Raw genomic sequence first — 26,425 nt, forward strand, 5'->3', positions numbered from 1 at the left:
TTTATATTCCAGCAACCTCCTGTTTATGTGCTGTAGACAAGACCCCAAATAGGAAGAATTGGTTTATAACATCCTTCATGGCTCTCCTTCTTGACTTCTCTCTCTACCACTTTCTTCAGATTTTTCTTACGTGTTGGGAGACAGTATTCATCCTCCATAGTCAGAAGTCTAGACTTGCCTCTAGACCATGATTGGTTGTACAAAAATTCTTATTACTATTAATTATTTCAGAAAGAGTCCAATCTAGGAAAATAGAAAAACATTTAAAAATGGCTATCAGTATACAGATTCTTTAACAAAGGTATAGCTCCAGAGGATTTTAACCAGCCTTTTTCTTATAGGGCATATAGTCCTCATTCCTTTTTCTCTTATTAAATCTGGAAGCTGAGATTCTAGAGAAATGCTAGATAAGTTACTCAGCTAACATGAGTCAGATTTAGGTTTGGTGTCATTGCCAGGTCTCCATTCTGTTAATTCCTGCTTCTTATTCATATTCAGGGATTTGTTTTCTAGAATGAAGACACTACTTTCCTATATGGCCCTTATAAACATTCTTCACTTCTCTACTGTCTAGCAACCTGAAACCTTCTGACTTTGGAATCTTAGAAATCTTAGAATCTTAGAATCTTAACCCTCGCTTTTTTTTTTTTTTTTTAAGATTTTATTTATTTATTTATGAGAGAGAGCACGAGAGAGGGGAGGGTCAGAGGGAGAAGCAGACTCCCCGCTGAGCAGGGAGCCACGTGTGGGACTCAATCCCAGAACTCCAGGATCGTGACCTGAGCCGAAGGCAGTTGCTTAACCAACTGAGCCACCCAGGCGCCCCTACTCTTGCTTTTCAACGCCTGAAATATATTTCTTCACTTGCATTGGCTCCACCCTTTGCTAAAGGTGCTCAGTTTCTACACATCACATATTATTATTATTATTTTTTAAGATTTTATTTATTTATTTGAGAGAGAATGAGAGAGAGCGAGTACATGAGAGGGGGGAGGGTCAGAGGGAGAAGCAGACTCCCCGCTGAGCAGGGAGCCCAATGCGGGACTCGATCCAGGGACTCCAGGATCATGACCTGAGCCGAAGGCACTCGCCCAACCAGCTGAGCCACCCAGGCGCCCACTACACATCACATATTATTAACATCTGTTTTAAGACATTTAATGTGGCCATGTTCCCATAATAGAAGATGTCACTTTTCCCAGAAGCTTGTCTGCATCACATCAGTTCCTTACAGGGATCTAGAAAGTGATTCTTCATTTCTTCTTGTCTTTTCTTCTTTATATTTTGTGTTGCTTAGAAGTTCCTGTTTTATGTCTGAAGGTCCCCTCCAGTTATCATTTTTTTTGCAAAACATTCATGACCAAAACTTTCTGAATAGCCCACATCTCTTTGATGACTTAAGTGCTTCCAGAGAAGTAATCATCTAGAATCCTATCACTGCAATTTTACAGCATCAAAACAATTATGATCCAACAGAATAGCATTCACCTTTCAGTAAGTGGAGAAAGAGGCTATTTGCTTGTACATACCTAATTTTAAAATCACAACTCTAGAACTCTTTGACTTAACACATTTATCTCTGACCGACTTCATAAAACATGTCTTTTTCCCACCGCTTAAAATCAAATTTATTCAGAGCGTATAGGTGCTTATGGAGAGCTTGTTGTTCACCACAAAGCATCTTTAGTATGGCTTTAAATATGTGCATATAACTCCTGTTTTTAAATTAAAAAGAAAACAGAGAATGTTTCTTAGAACTTGCAGTGATAGGTAGGGATGCCTGGGTGGCTAATCGGGTTAAGCATCTGCCTTCTTAAGCATCTGCCTTCGGCTGAGGTCATGATCCCAGGGTCCTGAGATGGTGCCCCACATCGCGCTCCCTGCTCGGCGGGGAGCCTGCTTCTCCCTCTCCCTCTGTGTGCTACTCCCCCTGCTTGTGAGTGCATGTGCGCGTGGATGCGCAAGCGCTCTCTCTGTCAAATAAATAAATAAACGAACTTGCAATGATAAAAGCCAGTACTTGGGATGACTAGCCTATGAATTTTAGCTGTTCATAGGATTTGAAGAGTATATATTTTTTTCCAGACAATAGGATTTTTTTATCCTTTTAAAAATATTTATTTTGTTATTACAAAAAGTAGTATGTATTTATTAAAGAAAATTTCAAGAACTAGGGAAAAAAAAACCAAGTTTTTAAATCCTCCATAGTCTCACAAAATAAAAAAAAACCTCAGTTGATACTTGGCTGTATAATTTTCCTCATCTTTTCTTTGTCTATGTAAAGCTTAAAATATCTACAATATTCAGATCGTTATTGTCCCTCTAACCTAGTTAACCTCTTTTTTTTTTTAAGATTTTATTTATTTATTTGACAGAGAGAGACACAGCAAGAGAGGGAACACAAGCAGGGGGAGTGGGAGAGGAAGAAGCAGGCTCCCCGCAGAGCAGGGAGCCCGATGTGGGACTCCATCCCAGGACCCTGGGATCATGACCTGAGCCGAAGGCAGTCACTTAACCGACTGAGCCACCCAGGCGCCCATCTTTTTTTTTTTTTTTTTTTTTTAAAGAGAGAGTACGCAAGGGGACAGGGAGGCGCAGAGGGAGAAGGAGAGAGAATCTTAAGCAGGCTCCACATCCATTGTAGGAGCCCAACGAGGGACTCAGTCTCACATTCCTGAGATCATGATCTGAGCCGAAATCAAGAATCCAGTGCTTAACCAACTGAGCCACCCAGGCACCCCTTCTTTTTTATTTTTATTTATTTTTTAATTCTTAAGCATCTGGATGATTTTAAGACATTTTTTAAAAAATTTTTATAAAAATGTCCAACATGGGGTTTGAACTCCCAACCCTAAGATCTAGAGTCACATGTTCTACCAACTGAGGCACCCCCGAGACATTTTTTTTAGAGCAGTTTTAGGTTCATAGAATTGAGAGGAAGGTACAGAGATTTCCTGTATGCCTTCTATTCCCACACATACATAGCCTCTCCCATTATCAGCATTCCCCCATCATTGTGGTACCGTTTTTAAAATTGAAGAACCTACATTGACAAGTCATAATTACCCAACATCCATAGTTTACCTTAGCGTTCACTCTTGAGTTGTACATTTTATGGGTTTGGACAGATGTATAATATGTACCCATCATTCCAATATCATACAGAGTATTTTCAGTGTTGTAAAAAACTTCTCTGCTCTGCCTGTTTGCCCCTCCCCCCAGCCTCTACGTTTTTTTTTTCTTTTTTGTTAAACTACAAAAATTGCTTATTTTAAACTTGTAGAGGAGTTTTATCTAAAATTAATGGAAAACAGTTTTCTTTCAGTTTTACTCATTTTGTAAAAAACCTATTCCAGGTTATTTAATTATGAAATATTATTGATACTACAATCACCACATTATTTATTAATTTCTTACAGATTATTCCTCAGTGTTTGGTAGAGAATCTGGCCTGTTACTATATATCCTAACCATAGATCCTGTACACACACCCATAATGCAAGTCTTTATTCAATAACCCAGATATGAAATGGTATATATTCAGAGCTCCAGTGAGTAAAGTGATCATGGAGTAAAGTTTTACAAAATATGTGCAGTGTTTTAGTTCATTTTATATTTCTTTTTTTAGTTACAGAAGCAAAGACTAATTCATTTTAGATTGTTGGGATATAGAAATAAGACTTTGGGTTAGAGCTTACACCATCTGTTTTATTTGTGCCAGTTTAGTGTAGGACATGGTTTTGTGGATCATTTGAGCCTTTTGTACTATATTAAAATTGAGCCCAATCTAACTGAGTTAAGTATCTGGAATATACTCATCTTGAGGCTGTTTTCTAAACTGACTCTCATCAATACTTGCATTGCTGTTTTGTGTAATTTTTTTTTTTAAGATTTTATTTATTTGACAGAGACACAGCGAGAGAGGGAACACAAGCAGGGGGAGTGGGAGAGGGAGAAGCAGGCCTCCTGCCAAGTAGGGAGCCCGATGCAGGGTTCTATCTTGGGACCCTGGGATCATGACCCGAGCCGAAGGCAGATGCTTAACGACTGAGCCACCCAGGCTCCCCTATTTTGTGTAATATTTTAATACTGGTAGGAAACTTAGAAATCTTTCAGTCCATCGCTGCCTTTTTCTTGGTCAAGACATTTAGACCCAAATTGGTTGGTGTTTTTTGTTTTTGTTTTTTTTAGAGAGTGAGTGAGAGCACTTGCAGGAGAGTGGGGAGGGGCAGAGGAAGGAGAGAGAGAATCTCACGCAGGCTCCACGCTCAGTGCAGAGCCCAATGCGGTGCTCAATCTCATGACCCTGAGATCATGACCTGAGCCAAAATCGAGTCGGACGCTTAACCGACTGAGCCACCAAGGTGCCCCAAGACCAGATTGTTTAAGTGTTTTATGCACAGTTGCCTTCCTTCATGGAATGTGAATGAAATTTTTTTTCCAGTTTTACATGGAGTTATTATTTGAAACGACCTAGTTTGGTTGTTGTCAAGCTTTCTTAAACTTATTTTTCCTTTCAAAAAGAAATCTTACCTTGAGCTCTTTATATAAAAACATAATTGAGGGGGCCCATTTCTGAAGCCCTGTCCAGTGGCTTGAAGTAATTTCTAGGAACTTTAGGGCCTAAAAATAATTCATTTAAGTACTATTTCATGAGATTGTCATTTCACAAACTGGTTTGTTAATCATCATATTTTGTTCAAAACTACTAGTGGTAGCAGTAGGCAATCCAGAAAAATGGTAACAAAACATTTTATAGAAATAGGAGGCACTTTGTACATCCCTGCAAAACAGTTTGAAGCCCCTGGTAGTTATGAAGCACCAGGTGGTAATTTTATAGTTATTTGAGTTATTCATAATATGTGAATTAGCTTTGAGATATTGAAAATATTCCAGACATGCACGGCAGGAATTATTAAGACCCCTAGAACTTTATTTTTATTTATTTATTTTTAAGATTTATTTCTTTATTCTTGAGAGAGAGCAAGCGAGCGAGCACATGAGAGCAGGGGGAGGGGCAGAGGGAGAGAGAGAAAATCCTCAAGCAGACTCTGCACTGAGTGCAGATCCCAACGCAGGGTTCCGTCCCAGGACCCTGAGATCGTGACCTGAGCCAAAGCCAGGAGTCAGACGCTTAACCAACTGAGCCACCCAGGCACCCCCCCCCCCGCTTTAGAACTTTATATAATTTTCTGCGTAGAAGTTAAAGAAATTAATATAGATATGTATTGACCAGCTAATATGCTGTGATTGAATTTTAGAAAGCATCCTTGAATGAATGTTTATGCCATGAATCTGACTTGATTTTCTTTCATTTGATAGGAAAAAGCTCTATTTCTGAAGAGAAAGGTGAATCTGATGATGATAAACCAAGGAAAGGAGAAAGACGATCATCCAGGGTCAGACAGGTAACTTAAACATCTCTTAAAGCATTTATCACTTCTTTGGATACTGCTTTGGATATCTCCTCCTTCTCTTCCTCCTAAGACTTTTTCAGAGTTTGTGTCTCTTTAGATTTCTGTAGTCCTCTTCTTTTTCCTCTTTTTCATCTTTATCTCATTTACGGGAGTTTGGGGGGTGGTTTTTGTTTGTTTTCCTTTTTTTTTTTTCCCCAAAAGCACTCATTAGCATTTAATGAACCTCCCTCCATGTTGCTTCAAGCTACCAGGACACAGCGCCCCCCCCCAACCCCCTTCATCTTCTCATCAGCTCTTTTACTGAAAAACTTGGCCTTCACGATGACAGGCTGTTTGGGGAGCTTTCCCTTTCCTGAAACTTTGTAGTAGCCTGAGTGCACCATGTCAGGAATAGGAGCAGCTCCGGTCTTGTTTCTGGCAGCATTTACCCGTGTCTGCTCACTGACTAAGTAAGGTCCGCAGTTTGTCAAGGTTGACAGATGGGCAGAAGCTCTGGTTCCTCTTTAAGTGCTCATGCCTCATACTAACGTTTCCAAAGTAACCTGGGTGATACTTGTCGAAGTTGACCCTGTGATGATGCGTGTCTCCAGCATTACCCTGGCCTCCTCTGGCTTCCAGTGCTTGCTGATGCGGCTGTGGCTCACATGGCCCAAAGTTTCCGGGTCTTCCTTCCTGGATGGCATGTGGGCAGCCCAGATGAAAGAGCTGGTTTTTTGTTTTCTAATTAGGTCTGCTCAGATTTCTAAGCAAATATAAATTAAAACTTAATTATGAAAGTTACCTTAAAGGCTGGTCTATATTCCTAAAGTACATTATTAAAAAAGATAACAGTTATTCAATTAGAACTTTAAAGCCATATGATACAGTGTTAAGTGAGCCAGAGCACAAAAGTTTATCTGTGTTACGATTATGACTATGGAAAAGAAATGATGAGGAAAAAGTTAAATATACCAAAATGATAAAAAATAATTACATTAAGTGATGATAGGTCAGTTCCCCCACCCCCTTGCCACTTTCTAGATGTTCAGTTTGTATTTATTTTTAAAGTTTGAAACTAAAAAATGAACTAGTAGCGGTTTCATTAACGTATTCCATTTGTAGTCTCTTTTGATCCCCTTAAGAGCTTGATAGACCATGTTTGTTTACTGCCACACTTGTGTGTGTGGATGCAAGCTTGTATCATTGAGTTTCTCTTTCTTATGTGTATCTCCTGAGATACTTTTTTCTCCTCTGTTGATAGTGAGCAAATATACTTGGATCCACTGTATATCTTTTCTTTCAGGCAAGAGCAGCTAAACTCTCTGAGTGTAGCCAGGTGGCTGAGGAGGAAGAGGATCAAGAAACGCCTTCCAGAAATCTGAGAGTCAGAGCAGATCGAAATTTGAAAACGGAGGAGGAAGAAGAAGAGGAGGAAGAGGAGGAGGAAGAGGAGGAAGAGGAAGAGGAAGATGAAGGACAAAAATCTAGGGAGGCACCAGTCATGAAACAACTTGAGGAAGCAGAAGAGGGGGAAGAGATGCCCAGAGCAAAACCAGAGGAGGTGATAGATGAGAGACCCCAAACCATAAGATCCCAGGAACAGGACGGGTTAGAGAGAGGGGGAAGAGTCACAAGGTCCCAGGAAGAAGCCAGAAGAAGTCTTATGGCCAGACATCAGCAGGAGAAAGAAATGAAAACAGTTTCTTCCCTTGAGGAAGAAGAAAAGGAAATAAAATCTTCACAAGGCTTGGAGGAAAAATCAAAGTCCCCTTCCCCTCCTCGACTGACTGAAGATCTGGAGAAGGCCCCTCTTGTGCTACAACCAGAGCAAAATGCCAGTGAGGAGGAAACTCCCCCACCTTTACTTACCAAGGAAGCATCTTCACCGCCTAATGCACAGCTCCAGGGTGAAGAAGAAGTAGAGCCCATGGAAGGCCCAGCTCCCCCTGTCCTCACTCAGCTATCTCCTCCTAATACAGATGCTGAGGCCAGGGAGCTATTAATATCTCAGCATACTGTCCAGTTGGTGGGAGGCCTGTCTCCTTTGTCAAGTCCTGCAAACACCAAAGCAGAATCTCTAGCAGAGAAAGTGCCAGAGGAGAGTGTCCTGCCCCTAGTTCAGAAAAGCACACTAACTGAATGCTCACCCCAGAAGGGTCTTGAAACTGAGTCAGAAAAATCTGCTCAACCACTCCCTCTTAAAATCGAGGAATTAGCACCGGCCAAAGGGATCACTGAGGAATCTCTGAAACAGCTGTCTTTGGAACAGAAGGAAGGTAGAAGGGCTTCTCATACCCTTCTCCCAAGCCACAGATTAAAACAGTCAGCTGACTCCTCCTCAAGCCGGTCGTCCTCCTCATCCTCCAGTTCTAGATCAAGATCTCGCTCTCCTGACAGCTCAGGCTCTCAGTCTCACTCATCTCCAAAATCCAAGCAGAGAGATGTATCTCGGGCACGTACTCACACCAACCCTCGTGGTAGATCCGAGATGGGCTCCCGATCCACATCAGAGTCCAGGTCACGTTCTCGTTCCCGTTCCCGTTCTCGTTCAGCTTCAAGCAACAGCAGAAAAGTAAGTGTGGGAGAATCCTGGGTGCGTTGATGTTTTGTTTGTATTCCAGTGTTTTTCAACCCCAGGAGAACTATTATAATTTCTGGCAGGAATGGTAAAAGCTTCCTTTACTCCCCAGGTCAGTGATTATTTTCCCATCATTTCTGAGTCTAATTTTTAATTCATTAATCCCTAAATAGAGTCCTTTTTCATTTTTTTGAGTCCCTTTGATTCCAATCATTTACCCATTTTCAGTAGTCTATAAACTTGAAGATACGGACATGCCTTTTTACATGTGTATCTTAGTATCCTAGCACCTACTTGGGACTTAATAAATAATTTGCTGAATACTCTAGGAAGTCAAGGAGATCACGAACTCAAAGAGGAATAAACATAGGGAGAGAAGGGTCCAAAGTATTAAACTGAGTCCGCGGAAGTTGGAAAACTCAGTGATGTATTGAATATATACCATATAAAATAATTTGCCTTATGTGCTTCATTTCTTCAGTCTCTGAGCCCTGGAGTCTCCAGGGACAGCAGCACCAGCTACACTGAAACCAAAGATCCCTCTTCTGGTCAGGAGGTTGCTACTCCACCAGTGCCACAACTGCAGGTCCTTGAGCCAAAGGAGAGGACTTCCACCTCATCCTCTGTCCGAGTGAGGCATTTGAGCCAACCTGAGCCAGCTGAAAAGCATGTGACCCAGAGGTTACAACCTGAGCGGGTAGGCTATTATGCCCCCTTCCTAGAAGGAGATGGAGGATTAGGCATGATTTTCCCTTTTGTCTTAGCTAGTCTGGATAAGGTTCAGTAGAAATCTAGATGGTTGGGGATACCTGTAAGATTCCACTCCGTTCCAGCTCCCTGGTTCATGAAAGCTCTATAGGAGGCTAGGCATCAGGTTTCTCATCTCCAGGGCTCCCAGGGTCACTTGCACAGAGTGTCTCCTTTTTTTCTGCCCCAAAGGAGGCCTTTTCTCAGTTCTCTCAAAAAAGAATTCTAATAAAATGATTGTTGGCATAGAAATTCTTTAAGCAGCATTCCATTCCACTTTCTAAATGAAAATAAAGATCTATAGGGCTAAGTGTGGAGCTGCCACTGCCTTTTATTACCAGCTCCAGGTTTAAAGAAGAGGAACCAAACAGATTTAAGTACGTTGCTATGGGTGTTTTGCTATGTTTGTCCTGACAGGGGAGCCCAAAGAAGTGTGAAGCTGAAGAGGCAGAGCCACCAGCTGCCACACAGCCCCAAACCTCAGAGACCCTGACCGCTCACCTACCAGAATCAGAAAGGATTCATCACACTGTGTAAGTAATCTGTCTCAACTGGGGTATAACAAGGGACTGGGAGTGTGGAATAGTTCTTTGCTCCCTGGGGTTCTTTGACTAAGCAGTCCTAGTTTCCTTTTAAAACGTAAAGGCAGAGCTTTATCTGGACAAAGGCTAGGCCTCCGTTGTTATGTTGAGAGCTGCCACCGGAATTCTTAAGGTACTCCGAAAAGTGGTGGTAGAGCATAAGGAAACCCGTATCTGAGATCATCTGACCAAAATAGTTCCTTTAAGGAGCAGGTAGCAGAGGCTTTGGTTTCCAAACTCAAGGCAGTGTAAGGGAGTTGACTCAGGTCATCTTAACTCAGTGTTTAACTCACGTTTACCAGCTACATCTGAGCCTGGGAACACAGTTTAATAAAGGGGATATCAAGAGTCTACCGAGAAAGTCACAGGAGGGTGTTTTTGAGTTTCTGTTGTTTTCCTTAGTTATTAGCTGTCTTTTTATTAAGCACAATCTATCTTAGTTCTTACTGGATGCAATATAGCAAAATATGAAGCATATATCAATCAGAAGTTTGTTTTTGGGCCCCTAAGACCCTTGGATTGATTTTTACCATTTACTTAATTAATGTCAGTTTTTATTCCTTATGTTTAGTTCTAGAAAAATACAGGTAAGAACAGGTATATCATTCGTTCATTATTCTGCACTAGGTACTATATGTTAAAAAGCCATTGAACCCAAATTCCTGGCTTTAGAGTCCCATGGAAAATGAAAAGCAAAACATTGTGGAAATAAGATTGCTTAGCTTTTAGACATCAAGAATCCTATACTGCTTTTACTGCTTTAGTGAACATCCAGTGTAGACAGTTGGCCTAAAGTTGTTCTATGTTGGTTTTTATGTCATTTTTAACACTAATACTATCAGTATGATTTTTCCCCTTTATGCAAAAGTCTAATTTACACACTTCTGAGAGCTTCAGACTATCTTACCTCTGATTTTGGAGGGTGGTGGGCAGGTGACATGATTTATTACCTCATTTCCTTAACGATTTTAATACTAGTTTTGTACTCTTTAGTATCTATATAGCTTTTGTCTTGGGATATACCCTTGCTACTGTCTTTCTAATGGTCTTGCCTCTGCTGCCATCTTGTGGCCATTACTTTTTTGGTTTGAAAGTCAAAAGTTCACTCTACTTCCTTTGAAAAGTTTTGTTTTTCCCTTTTGGGGTGGGTACATTATCCTTTGGAGAGGGTTTTTCTTCTAGGACCATAAAGTGAAAACCCAGCGGATTCTGGAAGGTGTTCAGGATTCCCCAGCTACACCATCGATGAGGAAATGGGGTGACACCTTCCCTTCCATATCCATGAACCAGAGATAATACCTGCCCTCCCCTACCCCATCCCATGGGGGTACAGCATGTCCTTTGTATAATGGCAGCTCTAAAGTAGGTGTTGACAGCCTGCTAGTAATTGGGCCTGAGGAACTGCCTCCTATACCCCTTGTGAAGTAAGTAGTTTTCTGAAAAGGTTTTGCTTTGCCCTAAAACTTCATTTGGTCTGTGAGATCCTGGCAACAAAATGGCACTTGATGCTATTTTGAAACATCTTTATTTCTGGACTTTAGCATGCAAGTCCAGGGCAAGTGAAGCTTGGAGTCCTGTACAGAGTTTTTCTCCCCATGTAAAGGTGCCCTTGATCTTTCATTTTATGACTGAGGTAATCTAGTCACATTGATTCCAACAAGGTGACAGGCAAGTGGCACCTTGGGCAAATACTGAGACTGTCCATTGTTGTGTAGGCAAGCTTCAGTGAAGCAGCCTATAGGTGAGAAATGCAATCTGAGCTCAGGAGTAGCTCACACACATCCCCTTTACCCATTTTCCCTCTGCCTGTCTTCCAGATGGTCTATTCAGCAGCCTAATAAAAAGACATGCCCAAGGGCTTAAACTCATAGGCTATTCTGGCATTGGATTTGGTAAATGAATTTTTGAGAGGTTTACCTACATTTCTGGAAGCCTTACTGCATCTGATTCAACAACAGTCCTAGTCTTTCACCAATCTAGAGTCCTAGTTTTCAGCCTGGTGACCTCTGGAGCCCCTGGCCAATTTTAAAAGTGGGATCAGCAGTGCTAAATGGAAAAGACTATTTGTGGCTTAACCTTCCTGTCTCAACAAAAGACAGAGTTAGGGCCTGTTGATTCAGTAAAGTGTTTAAAAAAAAAGACTTCAAGGACCTGTCAGCACCTGGAAGAGATTGCCTAACTTTTTCTGTGCTTTGTTAAATCCATTCTGATTCTGATTGTGCCCTGAGGAATTCTTAATTTATGAGGTAAGGTATCTTGTCATTGCTTGGAGCAGGAATTTGTGATCCCTCAGTCCTATTTCAATTGAGCCATGTTCCAAAATCCAATCTTCTGCCTACTATGGATATAACAAAAGTGTCTTCATACAGCAGAAAATAATGCTACTGTTTTTACATTAAAAAAAAAAAATAGGGGGGAAAAAAAGAACTTTTGTGTGAGCAACTGTATTATCCAGCAGTAGTTAATTCAAACCTGAATTTTTCTAAATACAACTTTGCTGAGTACACAACCCTTGCAGGCAATAGCAGCTTTGGGCTTTTGGCTTATTATGTTTATTTGTCCTTTTGCCTGAGTACGAAGAAGAAAATAGTCCTTTAAGCCAGTATGACAATGTAATGGTTACTCTCCAGGGAATCTACAGTACCAATATGCCAAATAATGCATAATTTTTAAAAGTAGAATCTACGAACATACCCCCAAAATCATATCATCCTTGGTTATCTTGAAACCAAGATTGAAACCGGTATTCTATATTTAAGTCTCACTGCTTGAGAATAGTCACATCCCACTATTTCATATCAGGTCCTCAGCTCCTCATGAATTTTCTACAGTAACTAAAATTCAAACAAACACGCCTGTAGAAATTTCCTTTTCTGTTAGTTTCTCTGAATCTTATTTAGATATGAATTATAATGTGATGTTGTTAGTCTCCAAGTAGTTCTGTCCTTTCCTTCTGGGCTGCAAATGCTTTGTGTGCTGTTCAATTATGGATAGAGCTCTCCTACCCCCAAACCCCCATGCAATTTCACAGATTTTTCAAAGATATCAGAAATATTTGTGCAAGAACTTAAATGTGGGAAGGGAGATGTCTAGATGCCTTTTGTTTAAAAAGGCCTACAAAGAAAAGCTGCATGGGCCTCTGACAAGTAGCTAACAAGGCTTTGGGACCGGTCCTGCAAATAGATTTGAATCCCTTGTGGGGGCAGTTGCAAGGATTCCTCATTTTCTTATGAAAATAAAGTCTTAGGAATCTTGGATCCCACAGAATTGTTTGTGGGGAAATAGATGGCACGAACTCACTGTGTCTTAAGAAGGCCAAGGATAACGTCGTAAAATTCTTATTCTTGAAAAAATGAGAAAGAATTTCCAGTGAAAGAAAAATTCTTCCTCCAAGGAAGCTACTTCTGGAGAGGCATATTGGCAGCTGAAACTATTTTAGGACAATTGATGGATAGGGAACATTTATTTGAGGATGTTGGAAGGTAACATTCTTTGTGAGGTAACATTCTCTGTGGGAGTTCCATCTAAAATAATGTTTAAGAAGAAAACTTTGGGGTGCTTTCTGGCTCAGTTGGTAGAGCATGCGACTCTTGATCTCGGGGTCATGAGTTCAAACCCCACATTGGCGTAGAGCTTACTTGAAGAAGAAGAAGAAGAAGAAAGAAGAAAACATTTAGTTCAGCAAGCAATTATTAAAGTGTCCACTTGGTATATACACAATGACAGCCTAATTCAGAAATATTTACTGAGCATTTCTTTGTGTTAGGCCCTGGGCTAGGGATTAAGGAATGTAGTCCCTGACCTTGAGGAATCCTGCAAGGTGGAGGTGAGGGGCAAGTCAACCAGCAGTTATTATACAGAGTGATGAGGTCCTTGCTGAAAACCTGTCAGACCAACTACCGAATGCCTTCGCATCAGAGAAAGTGCAGTCTACTCTTTGAGAAAACTCAGGAAAAGCTCCATAGGTGGTATCAAATGAGATAATGGCCTATTAAATGTACATGATTTTATGCATATACTTACCTTGACTTGGAGTGTTGTCCAAGCCAGACTCTTAAGGGCAAAGCCTTATCACACTGTCCATGAGATCGGTATCGTTGTGATCCCCACTTTACAGATAAAGTAAGAGATACACAGGATCAGAGACTCGCCCAGTGTCACAGAACTTGTATGGGGGCACGGTCAGGCCGTGATTGGGCCCTAGCCAGTTTGACTGTAGAGCTCTCAGTCTTACTGAACAGATAGGGACCACTAAGTGAAAGGGAACTTTTAGAGTAATGTGTAAACATGACCACTTTAACATGTAGTTGGCATGTGTCAGATTTTAAGCAGTGGGGAGGAAAATTTATTCCTGGCTGAAAGCTCTGGTATTACAAATGAGATAATACCAAGCTTTTGATTAAATACCTTACTGTTAAACCTCTGCTGCCACTAGGATGCAAAAGGATCACCTTTGCAGTCAACAAAGGAGTCGTTTTTGAGCATCTACTGAGTGCTTTTTTTGAACGATTAGAGTCAGCTGCTTATTTCACATTTAGTCTGGTGAAGATGCCCGTGATTAATTTCCGTTTAGTTCCCAAACATTTCCAGCCCAGCGGAACCCCGCCGCCCCGTGTAACAGCTCTCTCACTTGGGCTTCTTATCTAACTTTGGAGCTCCCACCTTGGAGCCCTTGCTCCAAGAAGTGGCCTTCATGCTTCAGCTACCCAAGGTCCCCTTGCCCTGTTTATTATCCTTTTCCTTTCTGGCTCCAGTGGACCCCGGGGCAGGGTGACCTTATTAAAGACTCTGTGAAACAAAGTTGTCTGTCATCTCTTCAGAGACACCTCTCCCCTTCTCTACTGGTAATTCCGAAAGGAACTCTCTCTCCTATCCTCTCCTCCCGCCATCCCTGGGGAAAGGACAGGTTGGAGTAATAACACGTGGTCATTGCTTTGGGTGAGCAGCCAGCTAGCTACTGTAGTGATTGGATAGTGCCTGTTCTCATCCCCCTCCCCGCAGGAACAGCTGACTGGCTTCTAGGATAGAGGGAGGTGGGCAAATAAAAAAATGCTCATGACCCTCCATTCTGTGTCTCTTTCACCTTTGGCTTTGTTGTTTTCCTCCTTTAATCATTTTTCACTCCCGAGCTCTGCTGTTTCCCTTCCCTCTTTTCTCTGGAATCTTCCAAGAAAGCAGCTGTAACTTTGTATGTCCTCTCCACCCAACCCCCTCCCCCTGGGAAGACAAGGAGAGCGCACCCTTTCCCTCTGGGGTTAGGCCTTGGTAGCTGTTGTAACCTGAGAAAAGAAGGAAAAAGGCCAGGCCTATTGAGCCAGCAGTGAGCTCCCTGTGGCCTGCCAGAGGATAAGAACCTTGCTCACTCAGCGCCCTCCCTCTTCTCTTTCCCCTCCCCTGCTGCAGCAGGGCCCTCCCCCATCCGCACACACGGGCTGCTGGGTAAGTGGCAAGATGGCTCCCCTGCATGTCTCCGGCTGATCGCCGCCGCTCCGCCAATACAATAGAGCCAGCCACTACCAGCAGCCTGGCCCTCTTCCTCCTCCTTCTCCAGAGAGACCAATCCAGCTGAACTCGGGGTTTGCCGTGAGGACTTAACGCTTATCTCTTAAAGCCAGATCTATTTTAGCTTCCCCTCACCACCACCACCACCACCACCTCCCCTTCCATTTACCATTTTTTGGATCCCCAGTTGCTGCATCTCGATTTTCTCTCTCTGGATCGGGTGGCTGGGGAGGAGGTGGTGGGCTCTTGGGACAAGGAAGGTGTTGTGGGTTTTTTTTTAAATTTTTTAGGATTTTTTTTGTTTGGTTTTTGTTATTTCTTCCATTCCAGAAAGGGATAAACAGCACTTCCAGGGGGAGAAAAAAAATCATGTTATCAGAAAGCAAAGAAGGGTGAGAGCTTCACATTTCCACGTATCCCTTTTCCCCACCGCTCTAGCCTACCTCCTCTTCCTTCTGTTCCCCATGGCTTTCATTCCGTCTTTTCGTTTTGGTTTGTTTTCAGTCATTCTGCTTTCCCCCTTTGTCCTTCCTGCCTGATTTCTAATTGGCCCAACTTGCCCTCTCCGTGTGGGAAATAGGTATTTTTTGGATAAGTCTTTTCTTTAGGTTTAGGCAGTTGAATCGCGTGTTTCTGTGGGGGCCGGTTAGCTGGGGGCACAGTTCCGATTTTCCCCTCCCCCTTCCCGTGCATCCCTCCCTGCCTGCTCTGGGGAGCCTGTTCTGACCTCTGAGTGTCAGTCAGCCTGTGGGGAATGCTGAATTTTCTGGTGGTGGTTATCAGTGTGGGGAGGCTTGGTTTCCCCTCTCCTGGGTCTTAGGCCCCTGATCATCTTAATCTGATTTTTTTCCCCCAGTGTTTGGGTGGGAGTGGGAGTGGGATTAAGAGATAGAAGTTAGGGATGAAGACAGAAAAAGGAGGTGGTAGTGGGAGTGAGATCAAGAGATAGAAGTTAGGGATGAAGACAGAAAAAGGAGATGGGAAGATTATCTGAAGTGAATCTCTGGGACTCGTTGCCTGAAATGGGAGCTAACTTGTGTGATTCAGAGTGGGGGTGGAGGGGATTCAGGGTGTGGGGGAGGGTGTGTCCTGACTGGGAGGCCTGCTCTCTTTATCTCTTGGAAGTTGGAATGAGGGAGTGGGAGAAACTGGGTGAAAGCCGAATGTAAGAACAATTCCTACACCTCTGAGCAGGTAAAAGTGGCCTGATTCTTCTCTGAGCTTTCAGACTCCAGCATTTGTCATTTTTCCTTTTGGATGAGAGGGTCCTTATTGAAGTTTGAACCCTCACCAGCCCTACTTTCCCTGCAACCACCCCCCCTCCCAATTTCTCCATTCCTGTTGTTTCCACATCCTGTGGGTCGGTAGGCCTTATTAAGCAGTTGATTATAAACACAAGGTTGGGATGATTTGCCACAGCCATTCTGTCTTGTCGTCTTAAGCAATCAGGCTTCCCTTAATTTCTCATGCAATTTTGTTAAAGATGCCTATGGCCAGGGGATAGGTAGGCCACATGGTTGTGGGCAAATCACACTTTTGAGGGACTGTGTTCAGAGGAGTATGTTACTCCTTTCCATGTAAGAGTACTCTGGTGAATTACCTAAAAACAGTTGGGAGTTCTGACCCCACACGTTACAGCTTTATCCCATCTGGGCAGTGGGTGGATGTGGTTGCTACGATCTGTGCTCTTTTCCCAAGGGAAACAGTTTCCCAGTTTTCCTGTGGGGGCAAGGTCTCTAGTCTCATCTGAAAAGCAGCCCTCCCAACCCCACCCAAGTGATGAGGCATGGGGGTTTCCTGACCCAAAACCTAATGTCTTGCTCTCTCTTCCCCTTGATTCTTTCCTGCCCTTCCCTCCCTACCTCTCCCCATACTGTCAGTGAGGAGAAGGAGGAAGTGACCATGGACACAAGTGAAAACAGACCTGAAAATGAGGTTCCAGAACCCCCCGTGCCTATTGCAGACCAAGTCAGCAATGATGACCGCCCAGAGGGCAGTGCTGAAGATGAGGAGAAGAAAGAGGTAAATTTCCAAGCCACCTGTTGGGGTGGGTGGGCAGGAGTGGGCCTAGGGGAAAGAGTAGACCACTTTGGTGATCCCTCTTAACAGTGGGATAGCTTAAAGAAGGGGGTAGGCCAACTTGGATAAGGATAGGGCCAAGGGAGAATTCGCTGGTTTAGCAAGGGAGACCCTTTGTTATGGGGACAGGGCTCATTCATTCCTCTTTCTTTGTTGGGGAAGTGCAGTCCAGACTCTTGGAAGTTTGTAACTAAAGGAAAAGTCAGTTAATGGCCCTTTATCCAAGACCCAGGCCCAGCTTTCCCTGTGGTAACTGTTCACTTTCCCTCCTTTTTAAAAGCCTGTGGGAGGGAGCTCAACGCCATCTAGTGGGCTTTGGTGGTCTCAGCCGAAGAGCCGTGCTGAGGAATTTTTGTTCCTCCTCTGCCCTCTAGTGGTCATATTGCAGAGATGTAGCTACTTAAGAAGCCAGCACTTGGGGTTCCCAAAGGCCCCATCTCCATGTATCTCGGACTCCTCTACTTTCTTCTCTGGCATATATGTTATCTTGTATCCTGCACCCAATTCAGGGGGCTCCCCCCATCAGAGCCAGCGAAGTCTTCTTGGCTCTTAAAGTAATAAAGAAAGAATTAGCTGGGTTTGGGACTGGGGTAACAGGATGGGAGGGACTGTCGTGTGTGTAGCCTTTCTTTGGTGTGTGTTGCGGGGGTGGGGGCCGGTGAAAGTGATTTGATGTGCAGAATATTATTTATTACAAGGTCCTTCTTCCCCGTAAAACTTTGTCCAAGTACCTCATGTACGGTAATCCGCCCGTAAAATAAAACCCTGCCCAACTGGCCAATCGCTGATGCCGCCTCTTCCTCTGGACCCACCCGCTGCTACTGAGCTGCCCAATCAGAGCCGAGTCTGCTATCCAGGTGTCTTGGCCAGAGGGGGGCATGTATATGGGATCCTGTGATGGGCCCCCTTTTGCCTCCCTGCCTTGCTTACATCAGGGGGCCAAGAAGAGCACTGTTCTGGAGAGACTTGTATTGAGAAAGCAAAAAGCATTTGGAAAGGGGTGGACTTGCATCATCTCCCTATTTGGGACACCCCAAGAAGAGCTTGTGTCAGTGCTGGGGCGCCTGCCCACATGCCCTTACCCTTTTGAGGACTGTGGGTTGCCTTGTTTGCTACAGACTGTTGGGATCCCCATCTAGGGCACCAAGACCTCCTAAAGAGTCAATGTTTGTGATCACAGTGCCGTGCTGTAAAATACCGAGTGGAGGCTCTCGGCTTAAGCTGTAACGACTAGGAGCCCTGCAGAGAAGTCTAGGGTTTGAGCCCAGGGATTTAATGCTGATGACAGCCAGCCATGTATCACCACTTGCTCATCAGATGGACTTTTCCTTTGGTCCCTGTTGTCCATGGTGAAGGGCAGCATGTTGGTTGCTCCAACTTCTCCTCCATCCCTGGAGGCAGGGGCTCATCCATCCACCTGACTGGAACCACTGTCTCAGCTGGAGTCCCTGAGGAGATGCCACACACAACTCTCAGAAGAAAAGTATTCTGACCTTGCTGCTGAATGTGTGCCAGGTCCTGGGGCTATCCAACTACTACCCCCAGGCTGCCTTCATCAGAGGCTCCATGATCCCACTCGGTGAGAGGACCCCTTCCCCATTTACAGGCAGAGGAGAAAGGGACTCGAGTCATCACCTGGATTCCAAGTATTGGGTGGTGGTATTGCTGGATCTTGCCACTGGTGGACATAGGGTCCTGCCTGCCTCTCACGATAAAAGGCCAGGACCATTCCTGCTACTCAGAGGCCATCTCATCAGGGACTGCAAGATGATGCCCCTACAGGGATGGGACTGATGTCTCTGCCCCTTTTCCCCCCGTACCCCTCGCTGAGCCTGGCCACCGCCAGTGAACTGTCTTGACATCATGGAAACTGGGCAGCGTCCCCCCTCACGTTTTCCTCCCGCCCCCCCTGCGCCCCTGGGAGGACTCTGGCAGTGCCGTGCTGACCACCACGCCGTGCGCCCACCTTTTTTGCCAACCCAACCCCCCACCAATTGCACAGCGCCTAGCAGGGAGGGCTCATTCTGATTGGACCGGCGGTTGACTAGATACAGTACACAGTGAGGTGCGATTGGCTGAACTGAAGATCCCAGGTGTGAGATGGTACCTGGAACATTTGTCATATTCCTAGTTATTTTCTTCTTTATTTTCTTCTTCTTTTTATTTAATCTTTTATTTTGATTATTTTCTCTTTCTTTATTTTTCTGATTTCTTTATTGGATTTATTTATTTATTTGGTTCATGTTTTTCCTGTTTTAATTAAGACCTTTTTTTTTTCTTTCTTTTCTTTCTTTTTTTTTTTTTTTCTTTTTTTCCTCACTAACTTACCCATCGAGAGCGGCCTGGCTAGGGGTCAGGCTGGCCCTTAACGGAGACCAAGGAGACTTGGTTAGACGACACAAACGGGGCTGGGGGGTGGACGGGGAAAGGGGATTTCATCAAGAGGGTCCTGCCCTACCCTTTAGAAGGGTGGTAGGTCTTAGTTTTTCCAGAAATAAGCATTGAAATCTAAACACACTCTAATCCCCTTTTCTCTCTCTCTCTCTTTTTGCTCTGTCCATAGTCTTTCTCCCACTGAGTGTTCGGGGCAGAAACTTGCTCGATGGCAGGTTTGGGAGTTTCTGGTCCTTGGCAGAGCCCCCTAAGCTTAGCTTAAGCCCTGTTGGAGAGGAAACAGTAAGGCTCTGCTAGAGCTCTATATAATGGGTTGGAAAGCTGGAGGCTCCCTGGGGACAATCTGCCCCTCAAAAAAAAAAGCCAAAAACCTTCCTTTACCAAACGCACCTTGAAAGTCTTTCTGCTGGCCCTTGGGTCAGGAGCCTCCTCTCTGGTGGGTCTAGTGCTGCCCTGTAGGGGTGTGGACAGCCTTAACAGTCTGCTGTCCGAGTGACTCAAAGCCACAGTCAGTGGATGTCAGGCTAGACATGGAGAAAAGGAGGAGGCTTACCTTATTGTAGTGATCATCCCAAAGTTAGTTTTCCTTGTTTCCTCGTGTTCTCTGAGAGTTTGCAAGGAGACCTAGGAGGACCAGATGACCCAGTTCTGGGCATATCTTGTTGGGTTTGGCGTCCTCTCAACCCGTAGAGACAGTGGAAGAGGGCAAGACCCATGCCTTTAAAGGGCTGGGAGGCTCCTGAATTCCTCTTCCAGCTTATTTCTGGTTAAGCTAATACACAGGTGTGGTATGGACTAGATGACTTTTCCCTGCTGTGATGTTTGATTTTATTTTTTTCTCTAACTTGCATTGATTCTGCTTCGTTTTTGCCGTTTGCCGCTTCTGTTTTGGTCTCTGTCTGTCTCTGTGTCTCTCTCTCTCTGTGTCTTTGGAACCTATGCTAAGACTGCCCCATCTAACCTCCTTCCCCCCTCTCTGTGGGGTGTGTCTCTTTCTCTTTTTTTTTTCCCCCCTTTTCTTCTCTATACAGAGCTCGCTGCCCAAATCATTCAAGAGGAAGATCTCCGTTGTCTGTAAGTCTAGCCCCAAATCCCTGATAAAGGCCAGGAGTACCATAAAAATCAGTTCATAAAGAAATAGGTTCCCATTCTCTCTCAGTGGCATTCTTAGGTCACCCCTTCCCACCCCACTCCCTCCACCCAGCAAATCTACATCTTCTTGGCATATGTAGGGCTCTATTTTGAAATTCAAAACTTCAGATAATCACTGTCATTTTTCCTAGGTCACATTTTTTTCCTTAACTAATGACACTGAGGTGTGTCTCTCACCATTTCCTATCTAGCCCTACATGCATTTCCTCTTTCAGATATCTGAACCCTCAGAACCAGCAGTGGGTTTGAGGGATTTTTCTATAATGTTTAGTAGTTTATCCTTTATTCATTTTTAACATTTTCCCAATGAGGAACTCTAAATTGACAAAAGTGTAATAGATCTTTATAACTTAATATGAAGTCATAGTGTGAAAATGAACCTAAAGCATGATCAGATCATGTCACAATCTTAAACTAACTTTTAGATATAAGTATCACATAGTCTTGTTTTTCTGCATTCCTATGTCCTTCTCAGTCTGTCTTCCCCAGTACTTTAGTTAGTTCTACCACTAAAAGTTTAAACTGCTCACCACCCTAGTTACCCATTCCTAGTTGCCTTCAGAGATAAGTAGTTTTTATTGGTCAGAAAGTGGCTCCAGTCCTTGTATTATTCACTCTGAGGCATGGTTTCCCCAGCCCCCAAATATAATTTCCTTAAGTTAACCTTTTACTGAAATTCCAGTCGAAGGCTATCTGTAGGTGTTAGTGGTGTGAACCAGCAGAGGACCTAAGACCATCTAACTAGTTGTTCGGTCCTATTTCTTGGGGACAGCAGCTACCAAGGGGTTGCCAGCTGGAAACAGTGACACAGAGGGGGGCCAGCCTGGTCGGAAGCGGCGTTGGGGAGCCAGCACAGCCACCACGCAGAAGAAACCCTCCATCAGTATCACCACCGAGTCACTCAAGGTGAGGTGGGAGGAGCCGGGGAGGGGAGGATGAGACACGTTGAGGTGGGAGTAGACACGGGCCCAGTGTAACGGGGTGGGGGGTATCTGTGTCCCAGAGCCTCATCCCCGACATCAAACCCCTGGCGGGGCAGGAGGCTATTGTGGATCTTCATGCTGACGACTCCCGAATCTCTGAGGATGAGACAGAGCGTAATGGTGACGATGGAACCCATGACAAGGGGCTGAAGATATGCCGGACTGTCACCCAGGTAAGGCTCTTGCACCCCAGCGTCAGGGGAGCAGGCAGTGGACTCCAAGCAGGCAACCACAGTAGAGTCCTGGAAGGGAAAGCTGCCATCTGTGCAGAGGGTTGCACTGATTGCCCTTTTAGGGGTCAACAGACTACGACATCCAACATGTTGTCCATAATAAAGAAAATTTTATTAGAACACAGCTACACCAACTCATTTACTCTTACATCTGGCTGCCTAAGTGCTGTAACGTCAGCGTGGAATAGTTGCAACAGAGATTGTGTGACTCACAAGGCCTAAAAATATTTCTCATCTTGCCCTATACAGAAAAAATTTGCCCACTCCTGCCTTTGTTTTCCTCATGGCAGAACTGAAGCATTAATAATCCCAGGATCCAGTGGAGGAGAATGAAATCTTTCCCCTAGTGGAAGGAACATGCTAGGTTTACTGTACCACCCTCTTTCAGGAAACAGGAGGCGGAGAAGAATGTGCCAGTTTGGTGTTTAAGAATTGCTCCATTATCTTAAAAAAAGGGAGGGGGGGCGCCTGGGTGGTTCAGATGGTTAAGAATTGCTCCATTATCTGATACCTTACAGGTTGTACCTGCAGAGGGCCAGGAGAATGGGCAAAGGGAAGAAGAGGAAGAAGAGAAGGAGCCTGAAGCAGAACCCCCTATACCTCCCCAGGTTTCAGTAGAGGTGGCCTTGCCCCCACCTGTGGAGCATGAAGTAAAGAAAGGTAGGTGAAGGGCGCCTGGGTGGCTCAGTTGGTTAAGCGACTGCCTTTGGCTCAGGTCATGATCCTGGAGTCCCAGGATCAAGTCCCGCATTGAGCTCTCTGCTCGGCAGGGAGTCTGCTTCCCCCTCTCATGCTCTCTCTCTCTCTCTCTCTCTCTCATTCTCTCTCTCAAATAAATAAATAAAAATCTTTAAAAAAAAAAAAAAAAAAAAAAGGTAGGTGAAGCGTACAGCTCCCTGAATTCCGAGAGCACTTTATTTGGACCTCTTTTAAAGCATTTAATGTTTTCTGCCTTTTATTATAGTGTTTTTGCATCGCTGTTTTACCTCCCTCTCCTAGTTATTGAGCTACTTGAGAGTTAGGTTAAAATCTTTGGATCTCCATAGTGAGCTTTGCCTAGACAGTATCTTGCACATTGTAGGTGCTCAGCACAGTTAAGTGGAACAGTGCTTGGTAGGGAATGAGAGAAAGGCATAGCAGAGGTGAGAGAGCCAGCATTGCTCCCTGCTGAAAACTGTTCATGTGCTCTTTTTGATAGTGACTTTAGGAGATACCTTAACTCGACGTTCCATTAGCCAGCAAAAGTCTGGAGTTTCCATTACAATTGATGACCCAGTCCGAACTGCTCAGGTGCCCTCCCCACCCCGGGGCAAGATCAGTAACATCGTCCACATCTCCAATTTGGTGAGTCGGAGTCATTTCCCACAGCCCGGCCTTGTTTAGTGGTTAAGAGTTTGAGCTTTGGATTCCTGTTACTGAACTTCAACTCCTAGATCTGCCAGTTACTCACTCACTGAGCGACTGACCTCATCTCTCTCAACCGGGCTCCTCACCTGAAAAATGGGGACAAAGTATCAGCCTGCAGGGTTGTCTGGAGGATTTGTGGAGGGCCTGGCATGTAGTGTCTCCGTTAGTGTTACCGTTCTTCGCTCCCCTCTCATTCCCACGGGAGAGTTCCTGACCCCTCTGTGCCCATACTCTGAAGCTGTCCTCCTGTGCCAGATACTTGGGGAATCTGAAGACTGGTTGCAGGAGTATTGTTCTTGCCTTCTTCAAGACTTGGAAACTCCATTTTCCTTGGCAGGTGCGTCCCTTCACTTTAGGCCAACTAAAGGAATTGTTGGGCCGGACGGGAACTCTGGTGGAAGAGGCCTTCTGGATTGACAAGATCAAATCTCACTGCTTTGTCACGGTGAGGAGGAAGCTGATTCTCTAGGTTGTGGCACACATTTCCTTTTGTAACCAACGTGGGCAGGTTCAGGGGCCTTGTGGCAAGTGGGAGGGATTGAGGCCTGTTGTGACCCTCTGCCTTCTGCCTTCCTCCACCAGTACTCAACAGTAGAGGAGGCAGTTGCCACTCGCACAGCGCTACATGGGGTCAAATGGCCCCAGTCCAATCCCAAATTCCTTTGTGCTGACTATGCCGAGCAAGATGAGGTAAGAAACCTAGGGAAAGGAAGGAGGGGAGGGGCAGGGGAGGCCATTATCTGCTAGAATCCAGCTGAGATCCTGGCCAAACCTGCAGCCACTGAGATTCCTTCTCCCTTTTCCTACCCCTTGGTTCCTTTCGTTGAACCATGGGCCTCCAAAATCTGTATGCCCTGGTACCTGGGCTCCTTCAGTGGGAGTGTTATCCTCTCCATCCTGACTGTCCTTGTCCCTCCTCTACCCACAGCTGGATTATCACCGGGGCCTCTTGGTGGACCGTCCCTCTGAAACTAAGACAGAGGAGCAGGGGGTACCACGGCCCCTGCACCCCCCGCCCCCACCCCCAGCCCAGCCACCACAGCACCCCCGGGCAGAGCAGCGGGAGCAGGAGCGGGCGGTGCGGGAACAGTGGGCAGAGCGGGAACGGGAAATGGAGCGGCGGGAGCGAACTCGATCAGAGCGTGAATGGGATCGGGACAAAGTTCGAGAAGGTCCCCGTTCCCGATCACGGTCCCGTGACCGCCGCCGCAAGGAACGTGCGAAGTCTAAAGAAAAGAAGAGTGAGAAGAAAGGTACTTAGCTGTCGGGACACACATACCTGCTAGTAGGTGGGAAAGGAACCCAAGTGGGATGGGACACACAGGGTCATAGAGCATAAGGTCTGACACATTTTCTTGCACCTCAGAGAAAGCTCAGGAGGAACCGCCTGCCAAGCTGCTGGACGACCTTTTCCGTAAGACCAAGGCAGCTCCCTGCATCTATTGGCTCCCGCTGACTGACAGCCAGGTGAGTGCTCACTTCAGGCTCCGCTCTGAGTAGCGGCCAGGCTTGACAGCAGTGCAAGGGGGAGAGTCACTTGACTACTGGTGTGAGAAGGCCCAGGTATTGGCTTAGGATAAGGGAAGAAACTAAGCATCACGGAAAGGCAGTTTTTAAGAACCAGGTGACCGTACGCCATAGAGAAGCCAAACCCAAGAGTGCCAAGGTCAACACAAAGACAGGAACTGGGTTTGTGTGTCCAGGAGGCTGTCTGTGCCAACCATCCTTGTCGGAAATTGATTTCAGTTAGCTGAGAAACCATTTCTCTGCTTTTTTATTTCTAGGATAGTTTGCCTTTTTTTTTTTTTTTTTCAATTTTTATTTATTTGGTAAGTAATCTACACCAAATGTGGGGCTCAAACTCAACAACTGCAAGATCAAGAATTGCATGCTCTTCCAACTGAGCCAGCCAGGCACCCCTAAGATTTTTTTGCTTTTTAAATTTAAGTTTCTTTGTAATGGGCCTTTTTGGGAATTTGAGGCTCATGTACTCGGCTAAAGGGAAAAGTGGTTTGTTCACATCTTAAGTAGCTGGGGGAATACGAGAGGCAAGGCATGGATGGTGCCACTGCCTGTCGTGGGTATAAAAGGCGAACACTTGGAGGGATGGGGACCCGGAGACAAAGACAGGTGTGATTGCAGACAACCGCCTTCCTGCTTAACAGCAAAGCTGGCAATGATCCTGAGCTAGGGCAGGGCCCAGGGACATACAGACAAGGCGGGACTGGCGTGTGCGGGATCTCAGCAACCTTTGCTGCCTGCTGCAGATTGTTCAGAAGGAGGCTGAGCGGGCTGAACGGGCCAAGGAGCGGGAGAAGCGGCGAAAGGAGCAAGAAGAGGAAGAGCAAAAGGAGCGGGAGAAGGAAGCAGAACGGGAACGGAACCGGCAGCTAGAGCGGGAGAAGCGTCGAGAGCACAGCCGAGAGAGGGACAGGGAGAGAGAGAGGGAAAGGGAGCGTGACCGGGGTGATCGGGAGAGGGAGAGGGAGAGGGACCGGGAGCGAGGCAGGGAGAGGGACCGCAGAGACACCAAGCGCCACAGCAGGAGCCGGAGTCGGAGCACGCCTGTGCGGGACCGGGGCGGGCGCCGCTAGCTGGGAACACACGAGCGAGAGCTGCAGGCATCAGCCACCCTGCCCCGGGGGGTTCAAGGCCACAGAGGGATAGGTACAATCTCCACCGCCCTAGAACCAGGGGTCTTTCACACCATTTACCCAGTGCTCAAGTATGGCTGCCACCTGTCCCCACATACCAAATGGAGCAGTGGCCGTCTTTCCCCCCAGAGCCCCACCCCCATGACCTATCTCTTGGGAGTTAGCCCTCTCCTCACTCTCCTTTCCCACTGTTGAGTCTGAGAGGGAAGAGCTAGGTTAGGGAGGGAGGTGGTTGGCCCAGAGGTGGGGAACAGCCAAGAGCCCCAGACCTCTCATTTTTCCTCCATCCTGCTCACCACCACCTTTGGGTACTCAAAACCCCCTCTTGGGAACAGCCGGGGCCAGGACTGGGTCACCTATGAGCTGAATCAGCATCTCCTCCTGAGTCCCAGGGCCCTTGCAGTTCCCAGTCTCTTCTGTCCTGCAGCCCTTGCCTTCTGCCCACCGGTTCCACTTTATATCCACCTTTTCCTTTTGTTCAATTTTTATTTTTATTTTTTTTATTATTAAATGATGTGGTCTATGGAAAATAATAAAAATCTGACTTAGTTTTAACTAGTGTGTGACTGGCTTTCCTTGGGCAGGGCCGGGGGGAGAGCCAAACAGTTGAAGAGGACGGCTGTAGCATGGGGGCACCATCGCCTGCACTCCATACACTTGTTTAGGCAGCCTGCTGCTTCCGGGAGCAGGGACTTCCCGCCCTCCATCTCTGTCTTGGC

The 26,425-nt window shown here is 45.4% G+C and overlaps 1 protein-coding gene and 1 pseudogene across 1 annotated transcript; one reads left to right on the forward strand and one right to left on the reverse strand.

Moving 5' to 3' along the window:
• Nucleotides 1-5,558: 5,558 nt before the first annotated feature.
• LOC118003497 lies at nt 5,559-6,100 on the reverse strand (annotated as a pseudogene).
• A 3,212-nt stretch (nt 6,101-9,312) lies between these two features.
• ACIN1 (apoptotic chromatin condensation inducer 1) lies at nt 9,313-26,218 on the forward strand. The gene is made up of 12 exons (XM_034994547.1): nt 9,313-15,196; nt 16,685-16,826; nt 20,309-20,351; nt 21,202-21,335; nt 21,433-21,585; nt 22,164-22,305; nt 22,844-22,989; nt 23,390-23,497; nt 23,635-23,742; nt 23,981-24,305; nt 24,419-24,519; nt 25,320-26,218. Exons 1-12 carry the CDS (start codon nt 15,174-15,176, stop codon nt 25,644-25,646), a joined length of 1,752 nt encoding a protein of 583 aa, XP_034850438.1. The 5' UTR covers nt 9,313-15,173; the 3' UTR covers nt 25,647-26,218.
• The last annotated feature ends 207 nt before the right edge of the window (nt 26,219-26,425 follow it).

The sequence above is a fragment of the Mirounga leonina genome, unplaced genomic scaffold (assembly GCF_011800145.1).
Source record: "Mirounga leonina isolate KUSES-001 unplaced genomic scaffold, KU_Mleo_1.0 Mir_91, whole genome shotgun sequence".
Lineage (NCBI taxonomy): Eukaryota > Metazoa > Chordata > Mammalia > Carnivora > Phocidae > Mirounga > Mirounga leonina.